Raw genomic sequence first — 13,653 nt, 5'->3', positions numbered from 1 at the left:
AATTGAGCCCATCTTGATGGTGCCACTATTGATCCCAGCAGTGATAAAATGAGGTGGCTGCGATGAAAAGTGACACGGCTCCTCCTGACACTTCATGTCTACATATGTGCTCCAAATAATTGGAAGGAGATGCTTAAATAGACAGGTATAGGCCCATGCTCATCACAACATTATACATAATAACCAAGAGGTGGGAAGAACTCATGTTAAAATGACAGAGAATGGGCAAAGGAAATGAAGCACACACACACACACACACACACACACACACACACACACACACACAGTGAAGTCTTATGTGTAAAAGGAAAGTGACATCTGGTGTGTGACAATATGAATGAATCTTGGAGACATCATGTGAGGTCATGTGACATGAAATTAGCCAGGTACAAATGGATAAAAGGTCCCTTGGGTCCACATACTACCTACAGAAGTCACAGTCACAGAGACAGAGAGGGAGGATATGGCAGAAGGCAGGAGGAGCTGTTGCTTAATTCATATAGTTTCAGGTGGAGAAGTTGAAAATTGCTGGAGATGCTGTTCAACATGCAGCAGCAGCAGGAGCAGCAACAACAACAATAACTCACCGCATGATTTTTCTCAGGATTTTTAGTGTTCCAAGAACAAAGAAATGTAAACAGCCATGGACGTCCCATGGACATGCTCTGATAATTATACACGGTATACATATGCCACTGTCTGTTCATAAATGTGCAATTACTATGTGTTAATGAAAAATAATAAAAAAAATAAGCCGAACTCTTTGGAACAAAAAAATTGGAAGAAAAATCAAGATGTCTATTAAAATTGAAAGAAATTTATAAAGACTCATGTTCCTGAATTGCAAGATTTGAAATTATAAAGATACCAGTTTTCCTAAGTTGATGTAGGTTCCCAGTAGGTTTTTCCTGAAATGTGTATCGACTTCATTTTATGTGTATCATGTTCCTGCCTGGTGCCTGTGGAGGCCAGAAGAGGGCACCAGACCCTCTGGAACTAGAGTGGCAGGTAGTTATGACCACCATGTTTGACGCCACGTTTGGTGCTGGGAAGCAAACTGGACTCCGCTGTAAAAGCCTATGCTCTGAGCTGTGCAGCCATCTTTTCAGTCCCCGACCCTCCAATAGTTTTAAAAACAACAATGATTATGGTTTGTATTTTATTTGGAAATAAATGTGAAGGGCCAAGGATGATAATCTGACAGCTTTGAAGAGGAAAGCAAATAAGAAGACCAGTGTTGGGGTATCAAGGCATCACAGAAAACTACAGCAATTAAGACAGTTTGGCCTTTGTAACGTGCGGATGAGAAGAAAAGAAGTCCTGAAGGTTCTGGACCCCGACCTCCTCCCCATCATCCCCACTTTCCCGTGGCAGGGGTGGCATATAGAAGGGGGACAGGCCGATAGATAACGTGCTGCCACTTTAGAATACACGGCAGGAGACCTAAGCACACTACATGTCCAGGACAAAACCACACACAGACTAAACGTCCAGGAAAAGAACATCGAACACATGGTATGTGTAATGCAGGCAAGCACTAAAATTAAAATGAGACCAGTATCCCTGTGAGATGTATGAAAACAAGAACATTGATGCCTGATTGGGACAACTTCTATTGTTACTTCTCTTTGGAAATCACTATGATGTCTATCTCTCTTGCCATGTGGCTCTAAGGCACGGTGCACTGAACCTGCAGGATCATTGGAGTTACAGGAGTGTAATCGGTAGCATCCAGAAGCTGGAGGCCACTTAATGTCTATCACTTGTAGAAGATGTACTTCAATCCTGAGCTCTTCACAGTGACAACGGAGATCGGTGAAAACAAGCCAATCAGTGCTTGATGGAAGGATTTCATGAACGTGTTGTTGCACAAAGGAAGGCAGACAGAGCATTCCCTCTGTGACTTCAGATGTTTACTGTTCCACACTGGCAATTTAAAAGTCAGGGGTTATACAATGGCACTGTGTAGGGAAGTCAGGGAGTATGTCAGTTCATTTTTGTGTTGTTATAGCACAGCACCTGAAGCTGGGACTTTATAAGGAAATGAGAGTTACATTGGCTCACAGTTCTGAGGCCGAAAAGTCCAAGCTTGGGCATTGCATCTGGGGAATGTGCATGTGGACATGTGCATGTGGGGCATGTGCATGTGGGGCACGTGCATGTGGGGCATGTCTCCTCCCATGCCGTGAGACGGTCTGTGGGGTCGTAACCGGTAGTGAGTGGGAGCAAAGAGAATGTCATGTGGTTTGGGGCTCAGGGAACGTGCTGGATTTGGCCTCAGCAACCTGGTTTCTGGTGTCCTGTGGGACTTTCCCACTCCAGATACATAAGCCTAATCCCTTCTAACGGTGCCTCATGGCCTCAGCATCTTCTTTCAAGCCTCCTCTCTCAAGTGTTCCACCACCTTCCCAGTCCCACATTTGGGACCACACTTTTAGCACATGTATTTAAGGGTACAGATTATACTCAAACCAAGGCAGGAAGAAAGAATTCTAAAAGTTAGGGCAGTAATTATCTTGGTCATGAGCAGGAAGGATGTCGTTTGGAACTGGCAAAGGAGGGGGAGGGTCTGTGGAGTTGGAAATATTTTGCTTCTTGACTTGATGTTTACTGCATAAAAACTAAGTAGTAGTGTTTTTGTTGTTGTTGTTGTTATTGTTTGTTGGTTTGTCTTTTTGAGACAGGATCTTTCTGTGTAGTCCTGGCTACCTGGGAATTCACTATGTGAACCAGGCAGGTCTCAAACCCTGAGATCTGCTTGCCTCTATTGATAGGATTAAAGGTGTGTGCCACCAGATCCACTTTTATTTTTCATTTTCATGAATGTTTTATTTAGTCTTTGTGAGTTTTACATCATGAACCCCAGTTCTGTTCATCTGCCTGTTCTCTCATATCTGCCCTTTGCTCTTGCAACCTCCCACCCAAAATAACGCCTCCCCATCCCTGCCCCCCACTACCCCAGCATAGAAAAAGGTCTCGTCCTGGAAGCTGTAGTGTAACACAGTGTGTCCCACAGTATATCCCTCTGTCCACATGTCTTCAATTGCAATGAGTCATTGGTCTGGTTCAAGGTTTCTGACTTCTGTCCTACCATCAATATTGGATCCTCACTGGAACTCCTCCTGCTTATCCTGTTGTTGCCCTGTGTCAGACAGGAAATCCCACAGCTTTGGATCAGCAGGACTGGCCCATTCATGAATCCCAATCATTCACAAATGATGTAGATTTTTTAAGTGGACCAACTTGGAGCCCTGGATCTGGGCATGGATGATAGCTGAGCTGGTCAACATGTTTGCTCTCCCTTATGCACACTGCCAGGGCAAGGTTTCCGACATTTCTCTGGCTAGCCCAACAATGCTGCCATTGGTAGGTGGCAGGATTTCTACTGTGTTGCCCAGGTGAAGTGTAGAGCCCTCTCCCCCAATGCTGCAGCTGGTGAGGGACAGGACTAGCCCACGAGCTCTCATGGCCCAGTGGTCAGCTCTCCTACACTCACACAGTGGGGGGCTGGCTCTCCCTCACCCATGCCACCAGGGCCATCTCCACTGTGCTACCTAGGCAAGCAGGCATACAATACTACTGTGTGCTGTAGCTGGTGAGAGATGGGGCCAGCTCTCCAAAGTTCCCCAGCTAGTGAGGGCTAGGATCTGTTCTGTACAGCCCCTGGATATCCATGTGATTTCTAGCAGTTGTCTTGAACAGGGATGTCCCCATGTTCTTAGAGGTAATATGAGCCTTAGACATTGGCACTGACCCCTAACACTGTGTAGTCAAGGACCCAGACATGGCCCTCAGTGGCAGCACAGGCTGGGACCTCACTATGGCCCCAGGTATTAGGGCCACTTACAACAGGCTACTCTCCATTCTGTAGTCTACAGTTCCATCTCTTTTCATAATGCTCAAGTTGCTACACTTCTTTTTTAAACAGACACATTCTTTTTTTTTTTTTTATTAACTTGAGTATTTCTTATATACATTTCGAGTGTTATTCCCTTTCCCAGTTTCCGGGCAAACATCCCCCTCCCCCATCACCTTTCTTATCGGTGTTCCCCTCCCCACCCTCTCCCCATTGTCCCCCTCCCCCCAACAGTCTAGTTCACTGGGGGTTCAGTCTTAGCAGGACCCAGGGCTTCCCCTTCCACTGGTGCTCTTACTAGGATATTCATTGCTACCTATGAGGTCAGAGTCCAGGGTCAGTCCATGTATAGTCTTTAGGTAGTGGCTTAGTCCCTGGAAGCTCTGGTTGCTTGGCATTGTTGTACATATGGGGTCTCGAGCCCCTTCAAGCTCTTCCAGTTCTTTCTCTGATTCCTTCAACGGAGGTCCTATTCTCAGTTCAGTGGTTTGCTGCTGGTATTCGCCTCTGTATTTGCTGTATTCTGGCTGTGTCTCTCAGGAGCGATCTACACCCGGCTCCTGTCCTAAACAGACACATTCTTAAAAGCAACCAGTTTTTCCTTAGCTTTTTGATTGTAGCCCAAGTTGGCCTGCAACTCACTACGTGGAAAAGGAGATAAGGGTACTGAAATTATAGTTGAGAGTTGCCACACTCAGCAGAGATGTGAATTTTAAAATACTTGTCTGACTTTCTGTCTGTATGCCTGTCTGGCTGCATGATATGCCATAAAATATTAAAAAACTAAAACAAATAGAGCCGGTCAAATATGGTTCAGTCAGGAAAGTCCTTGCTCTGTAGCTTGAGGCCCTGAGTTCAATCTCCAGAGTCTAAGAAAAAAAGTCTGAGTGTGGTGCTGTGCTCTTGTAACCTGACAGCTGAGAGGAGCTGAGACAGGTGAAGCCCTGGGACTCACTGGCCAGCTAGATTAGCCTAATCGATGAGTGTTGCTCCTGTGAGAGACCATGTCTCAAAACAAAAACAAAACTAAGAAGGATGGTGCCTGAGGAGTGACATGTTCACACACACACACACACACACACACACACACACACACACACACACAGAGAGAGAGAGAGAGACACACCCCACAACACACATTCACACCACACACACATACACCACAACACACACATACACACACCACACTCCTACCACACACACATACACCTATCCATACCCCATAACCCCCATACATGTATATTTGCATATCCCCTACCAACACACACACACACACACACACACACACACACACACACACACACACACACATACACACACACACACACACTCAAGAAAGGATTACTTGGGCTGGACTGGGCTCTACTTAACTGAAACTAAAGTGATATTCTACAAAGTCCTCAATAAACATGCTCAGAAGGCATATGTTAACTGTGAGTCAAGTGGTTAAGGAGAAATACATTGAACTTGTATGCTGAATATGCATATCTAGAAAATGAACTTGGAAAAGGAACTCTCCAACATGAAAACTTCATTTCTGTGCAAAACTGACTTCCAAACAGAAAACTTCAAGTTAAATGTGAAGAAGCAGAACTATTGTTTACTGTGACAGGGAGTTCAGACTTTCTAAGGGTGGGATGACAGTTTCCTCTGGGATGAGTACCTTCCATCTTGCAAGGAAGCTTCTTAAGATACAGCATGTAGAAAGGATATAGATAACTCTAAATGGCTTCAGGAAGTTCCTGAAACTGAACAGACTCACTAGATCCCTGCCTTCCCAGCTGTATATAAACTGTAAGGACTGTTGAGAGTCATTCTTAGATGAGTTAAACTGCTTCAAAGAAACAAAGACCAGTAGAATTGCCTGAAAGAAGGCTCAGAACAAACAAGGCACATGTAAAGGACACTCTCTAACCTGTTGAGCTGCCTGCAGGCTCTGCAGTACACCCTAGTTTTCCAGCTTTCATGAGCTGTCACCTGTCCTGGACTGGGCTTTGGTGATACAGTTGCCTTAGTCATTTTTGTTCCTTTAAGTAGCTCCTTCTCATATCTATGGAAGTAACCCAAATCAAACCAAGCTGGGCTTTGGTGGTACACTTACTTTGGTCTGTTATCAGTTCTGTGAATGTTGACTAGACAGCCATGCTTGTCTTCCTATAGACAGTGTCAGACAATGGATCAGATCTGGGATAGTCAGAAGAAACTGGTACACATGTTTACCACACTAGCTAAGATGGGCTCTACATGTCAAGAAATGCTCACTGGGCTCTGCTGTATAGACTATGGAAGTCTGATATCTGAGAAGCAGGTACAACACCAGGTCTGACACTGGCAAGGAACTGGCTTATCACATTTGAGGTGTGTGTCTGGAGCTCTTAGAGTGGGGAGCAGTCTTTGATGGTGGTTGCTTTTTACATGGTGTTGCTGAGTACCCTGGGCACAATACCTGTGATATGCATCTGCTCTAGATACACAGCTTACTCCACTCGGCCACCCTGTCCCATCCCACCTGAAGTTCTTGAGAGACTGCAAATGCTTCAATTACTTTGACTTTTTTTTTGGACCACTGGCTGACAATTCAACCTTTGCTCAGAGGTCGTGAGGAGATGTATTATTACTAAGCAGCGAGTCTAAGTGAGGCATGGGTAAGGTATAGAAGAGACAAAAACCAACAAAGCTGAGACACTGCTGCTTCAGGGGACATATGAACTATGGCTGGGAAGCACTTGCCCTACAGCGAGGCCCAAACACTACTTCACACCAGGAGGAGCAACGCTCTGTGTCAACAGTACAAACTTCCCGCTCACTTATGAGGTGAGCCTTTATTTTGGGTAAAGTAAGTCTGTGGAGAACTCTAGAAATAAATACCAGTTGATTTACCTTCATGATCACAAACTTGTCTGTAACACTTTTCTAACAGTGTTGGGGGTGTGGGCCTTTTTAATTCCGTAACTTTTCTATTTCCAAGAGCTGGTTACAAAGAAGAAGACATTCTGGTATGGAAAACTCTTGATCATGATAAAATTATATGATTTAAGAAAGGAATGAAAAAAATGAGGAATTTTGACTTTATGTTTTAGAGAAAATAGGAATATATTATCCTTCCTGGTAAATGATGGCTGTGCAAAAGCAAACATAAATTCCAGTGAGGAGCAATTTTTAAAGGTCTATTAAAAACAATATATTATTTCCCTGAACATACATATTTACTCCTGGGAGTTACAGAGCCCAAGAAAGACAAAATATGACTCTATCCACTTAAATGTTAAAGTAATTGATATCTGATCCAGGAAACTTTTCTATTAAACATGGCTAAGCACAGATCCATTACTGAATATTTATTTATTTAGCAAATAAATCTTGATATTTTCATCAAAAGGAGACAGGGTATGCTTATTGTATTACTTTATTATTATTAAAATACAGCCATGCAAGAATAAGAACTGCATGGAATTGTATTATTTTATTGGAATATATGAATAAAAATCACAAGCAAAATCTTTATAAATGAGAGCATAATAATTCCAGGGCTGGTGAATTATTATTTGTTTTATATACCCCGACTACACCGCATGAATCAAACTGGATGTTTCTTTAAATAAGAAAAATGGATAGCTATGCTATAAAATCAGTAATTTTTCCTCCATGAAACACAGTACAGTGAGGCTCTATTATAATGTGGCTTGAAGATTTTGGTGGGTCCAAACTAAAAAGGGATGCACTCTGAATTTTGAAACACGCTGGAGTCTGGATATCCTTCAAAGCTAACTCTCATCAGTCCAATAGAAATGATCAGAGGAAGCTGGGCGTGGTGAGCCACTCCTTTAATTCTAGTACTGCGGAGGTAGAGGCAGTAGATCTCTAAGAGTTCAAGGCTAAACTGGCCTACAGAGTAAGTTCTAGGCCACCCAGGGCTGTTACACAGAGCAACCCTATCTTGAAAAAACAAAACAAAACCAAACAACTCCCAAAACAAGAGCGATAACAGAACGAATGAGCAGAGAAATATTAACATCTTCCACAAAAGGCGAGTGAGTCTTCTCATGAACTGAATTGCTTCATTTAGGAAAAATTTAAACCTCCACTAAATTTCAAAATTATTTCAGATTGAATTACTTTTATACCTTCCTTCCTGTGCCTCTGTTTTTATCATAGAAATATCTTACGAAGAAGACTGGTTGGAGCAAACACGCTGGTGGTTGGGGACCTTCCTGCTTATGGTCACCTCTGCCAACTGCAGCTGGGCTTGCTGCGCTGCTGTGACCAGGGAGGAAGGCACTCTGTCCCAGATAGGCTCCATGAAGGTGACCCAGAGCTGGGCAGAGTTTCCGAGGTGGGGATCTGTCTGCCAGCCTCCATGAGCTGAATCCAGTGTGCTAGTCTCCAAGTTTTAATAATAACAACTGCTTCTGTTGCCAAGCTTTGCTAGATACCCACTTCTTCTGAGACTCTCAAGGTCCTGCCACATGACCTGGTTTATAGTAAACCGATATTAAAAAGGAGGTAATGGGTAAAGTGTATGCTGTGCATATATGAGGATCTGAGTTCCATCCCATCTAAAAAGCCAGGCCAGGTGATCGTCACTTGTAATCCCAGCTTTGGGGAGGAAGCGACAGCAGGATCTATGGGACACACTGACCATCCACCTTTGTCTGTTTGGTGAGACTCTCAAAAGAAGGTGGCTGGCTCCTGAGGTTGACTTCTGTTCTACACCCCTTCCCCCAAATGAATACACATTTGCACACATCTCTATACAGGTAAATGCTCAAATACACATACTTTCACACTGTACACACACACTCTCTCTCTCTCTCTCTCTCTCTCTCTCTCTCTCTCTCTCTCTCACACACACACACACACACACACACAGAAGTAGTGGTAAAAGAAGAGAGGAACACACGACCATGTTGAATGTTTCTGAAAAAAGTATTGACTGCACATGGAGGAAGGTTTTTCAGGCATCAGAACTGGGTGAGAGAGGACTTGAGCACAGCTTTCTAGACTGTAGATCTAACGTTTGTTGTCATTTATCTGCATGTGACTGTGCAGTGATAGCCTGTTGGGGGTTTGTCTGGTGCTGTTCAATTCTGTATCCCAAGATCTGGCTGCCCCAAGATGAACAAATCCTCATGTACACCAGCCTTTGTTGGGCAAACCTTACTCCTCAGTTAAAAACCACTGGTTACATAAAAATGACTACAACTACAATTACTGGGGAGAAAAAAAGAGGCAGTGTTTGAGTTACTGGGCTGGGGGTTGACAGGTAGGGACCATGAGGAAAAAGAGATAGATGATAGCTAGATAGATGATGGATAGACAGTTAAATAGGAGTGTTGAGCAGGAGAAGATGGCGAGAACAAGAGGTCTTCATTAGTCATGGTGGACCAACAGCACATACCAGAATGAAATGTCTCCCCAGGACTCCAGACTTCTGGAGCAGAAATAACCCAGGAAGACTCAAACAACAAGTACTTCAGGAGCATAGCTGGGGAAGTAGCCAGTCTAGCATTAGAGAATTAGATTAAGGGTCATTCCCCAGTAATTGAGCAAAGCCTAATAAATAAATCACAGAGTCTCATTCATTTGAAGCTAGACAGGGATAGGTGCAATTCATATTATTTCACAATAGCTGGTGCGCAAATGTCTGTTGAGATAAGAGAGCAAACCAATGGCCAGTAAGGGAGTGGCTTCTTTTGTTCTATCTATGGCTGGTCCTAGTAGCACACCCTTCACCTCAGCACTTGGGAAACAAAGGCAGGATGATTGCTGCAAGTGTCAGGCCAGCTACAGAACTGCCAGGGGTAGACAGGGAGAGCCTGTCTGAAATGCTAGGTTGGGGAACATGCCAAGCAAACACAGTGACTTCTTGGATGGCTACATGTGGTCCTGAGACTTATTCCAGCAGCTGTTCTGCACCTCCTGGGAAGTGTCTCAGTGTTGAAGGACCCTTCTTCTTCCATGCCGTGTATCCACACTCGCCTCACAACTGCATTACCCCTAATATTAGGCTACTAATAATGACCTCACCCTTATCACAGCTAGCGGGAAAAGTCCTTTTATTTTTTGTCTCAGAGGCAAACAACCAAACAGCCATCTCAACTGCTCCAAGCACAGCTTCCACAGAGTCAAAGATCTTTGGTAGCCCCTCCCCCAACCCCCCAATTTAAATTCTACGATGCTTCCCCTACCTCAGAGCCTCTCGACATGCTTTATCTCCATGTAGGTTCTCATAGCACACTGTCATATGCTAGCAATTAGTAATTCAGAAATAATAGAAACAATCATTAGTGATGTGTAATTATCTTCTCTTGGAAAGTGTAGGATCCTTTAGCATGCATTGTCTTGCCGACGGATCATAATTCATCTTGATAACAGGTTTGATGGAGTTACAGGAGACATGAGCATGACTCACTAATGTTATTATTGTTTTTAGACCCTTGGTGGCAATGATGCTTCCTAAGTATTAATTAATCGTGGTGACTTCTCTGGGAAGTATGTAAGGTATAACTAAACTAATTCCACCAGAAGAGGAAATTGGCAAGTTAACGATCCCAAAGAATCCCTCGCTGTTTTCATGACAACAGAAGGAAAGCAGTCAACTGGACTCAGTTTTCCATGATCATAAGTAGGCGTGATGTTCATGTGCTGTTACTGACCCCACCCATAAAAAGAAAGTCCTTGAAATACAATGGAAAAATAAAAAATGATAGTAAGCAACAAGTCTAAGTTCTGAGAAATATTAACTGTGTTGTACGTAAACGGTGCTCTTTCTTCTGTGTCTTACTCTTTCTTGAGTATGTGTGTGTATGCTTGTGTGTGAGGCACACATGTGTCACAGCACATGTGTGAATGACTATCTGACGGCAATCATGGGGGTCAGTCTTAAATATCATACCACCTTGTTTGAGGCAGAGGCCCTTCTGTCGGATGCTGTGCTCAGCTGTCCAGGCTGGCTGGCTTGGGAGCTCAGATCTCATCACAGGCATGCTGCAGTGCTAGACACCTGCCATGTGTATGTCCAGCTTTTCTCTGGTTTCTGGAGACTTGGAAGTCAGGCTGTCAGAATCCTGTGGTGAGCGCTTTTTCCTGTAGAGCCGTTTTCTTTGGCCCTTTGTTGAATGCTTAAGAGAGTGCTCAAACTCACCAAACCAGGACCAACCTTCATCTTAGCATGGATTCTGCATTTAGTTGCTGTCTTTTATCCTCAAGTGCCCCCAGGTCTTTGGGGATTTATGATTCAGCTGTCAATAGTTGGAATTATTATCTTTCCTCTGAAGTACCAGAGGCCCATGGATAAAAACCAGGAATTTGTGGAAGCATGCAGCTCCAGGGACAGGACTGGGCTCACATCTGAGGCCTGCTGTCAGCAGTCTGGCAAGACAGACGTCTTCAGAGGACTCTTTGTCTTTTCTTGTTACTGTTTTGTTTTCTAATGTAGATCATCTTTCCTCATAAATTATGGGAACAACAAGAGAACAAATGTAGAGTGCCGATTCTTGAGAAGTGATCAATAATAGACTTGTTATTAATCTCATAAATCAATGGCTAAGCCCCAGGGAGAGGAAAGAACAAAGATTCTTACACTGAGCCTGGGACAGCAGATGCACGCCTTTGGAGCCCTTGCCTCATCTTGGGGTCCTCGTTCAGCACTTTTGTGTCTAGCGTGTGCATGCAAAACTTCTTTTACTTCAAAACACTTGGTACGCAAGAGTAGGGAAAATATTTTGGAATGAGTGTACAAAAACAAGAGACCTTTACGAGAAGAAGAAGAAGGAGGAGGAAGAGGAGGAAGGAAGAGGAGGGGAGAGGAGGAGGAGAGGGGGAGGAGAGAAAGGGGGTGGAGGTGGGGGTAGGGGTGGGGGTGGGGGTGGGGGTGGGGTGGGGGAATGCCCTGTATTGTGTTCTCTGTGCTTCTGGGGTTGGGAAGGGAGCCATGCTCCACAGGAGTATGCGTTTGAACACGGTTTCCGTCTGGTGGTGCTATTTTGAGGGAGGCTTTGAAACTTTTAGGAGGTGGAGTCTAGCTGGAGACGTGAGAACCTGGGGGGAAAGAAGGGCCCTGAGACTGCATCTGGCTTTCTTAGGTGGCCGTACATGGCAGCCGCAAAGACTCCTCCCACCGCTCATTCCCTGTCATGCTGGACTTCCTCGGTTAAACTGTGAGCCAAAGTAAACCTCTTCCTCTCTTAAGAAGAGTGACTAAAGCAGTGCTCTTGGTTACCTAGCGGGTGGGGGTAGGGTAGGGAAGAGGCCGCGGAGTGAGAGGATGGTGGACAAGAAATGCAAGCAGCAGGCATTGGGGGAAAAATCTGTCTTTAGGAAAACACTAACTTCTAGGAGTACAGAGGGGCACCGGAGGTGGGGAGGTAGCTTAGCTTTTCATCACAGGCTTTTACTATTTTTTTCTCTTAAAACCTTAAGAGTTTCTAGATTTATTCCTTAAAAAGCCTAAAATTGTGAGCACACAAGGCACATTGTGTTGAAACGAGAGCTGGCTCTACTTAAAGTCTTAAAAATAAGTTCACATTTGAACTCTTTAGATTAAAGCTTACTCCTGTAAGTACAAACAACCGGCAAAACATGGAGCACACTGCGTTGGTTGCCATGGGCACCACAACATCAGCAGCGTGCATGTGCAAGGAGGATGAACTTACCTGTGTAGATGCACTCCACATAGGCAGGGTGAGTTTTCGTGAACACCTCTTTCACCTTTTCTATTTTATCAGCCCTTATTTTTGTGGCAAAGGGTGTGTACATAACCGAGAAAGCTTCCGCTCTGGTGATGGCTTCTTCAATCATGGCCTGTGAGGAAGCAAACGACCCACTTAGAAGCAGTAATAGCATAATACTTTTTGAGAACGTAAAAAAATATAATTACTTTTATGGATGATTTAAAAATCTATATACTGTACAGCAAAGATAACATATTTTGGTCTTAAATATTCATTAGAACACAATTTAATTAGTTTTGAAAATACTATTTCATGTTAAGAAATCCAATTAACTGAAGAAAGTTTGTAAATAGCCACCTGTACCCCAGGCCTGTCTTAAGAGAAAAATAAAAATTCTGTTTTTCAAGGTGTCATTTTCTCTTTATTTAGAAAATCAAATTCTTAGGTACAACATTATAGCCAATCTGCTGATAAACAGATATTGGTGATCAGTTTATGCAAAAATATTTTTAAAATGCACCAAACCACCTGTACTGAATTATCTTTATAAGAACCATGACAAGCCGGACACCTGTTTTTCTTCTCCCTGGGGAAAGTCTTTATCAATAAGAACCCATCTCAGCTTCTCCAGCAAGGCATTCTTACCTCTGGATCATAGGTGACACGAGACAAGTTCAGCTGTGCAGGATGTTACTTTAAACTACATTTGCTCACATACAGTTCTTGCTAGGGCCTTGCCCTCCCCCTGAGCTTCCTGTTTTAAATAGGCCACAACCATACCTGTATTAGGTTAAAAAAAGGGAGCCATTTCAATTTTTAAAGGCTCTCTGTTCTTTATCTACAACTTTCCTTCTGAAGGAGTCTTGAAGATTTGCAAAAAGTATGTCTATAGCTACTCCACTTTTCTGAAAATAGCACAAAAGCACATTATATTTAAACGTTCAAGTATAAGAATATATAAGGTTAAGAAATTCCTCTGACAAATAAGACATACCTACAACCAATAAGAAGACCAAAAGATTGGAACCATGTAGCAGAGAGGGAGAACCCAACAAACAAATTCTATTGTGTTGATTATATACATTATCAACATGTTATTTTGGGAGCCTTTGAAAAGCAAGAAGC

General features: G+C 43.5%; 1 protein-coding gene across 6 annotated transcripts in view; it reads right to left on the bottom strand.

The window, feature by feature from the left end:
- Spata16 (spermatogenesis associated 16) overlaps positions 1-13,653 on the bottom strand; it is a 378,162-nt gene that overhangs the window by 104,557 nt on the left and 259,952 nt on the right. For all 6 annotated transcript variants that reach the window (NM_001432380.1, NM_001432377.1, NM_001432378.1 and 3 more), the window contains 1 exon segment: positions 12,511-12,658. In NM_001432380.1, the coding sequence (NP_001419309.1) occupies positions 12,511-12,658 (148 nt within the window).

The sequence above is a fragment of the Rattus norvegicus genome, chromosome 2 (assembly GCF_021556685.1).
Source record: "Rattus norvegicus strain SHRSP/BbbUtx chromosome 2, alternate assembly SHRSP_T2T, whole genome shotgun sequence".
Lineage (NCBI taxonomy): Eukaryota > Metazoa > Chordata > Mammalia > Rodentia > Muridae > Rattus > Rattus norvegicus.
The sequence above is the reverse complement of the archived record's forward strand: the minus strand, read 5'-3'. Positions and strand labels throughout refer to the sequence as shown.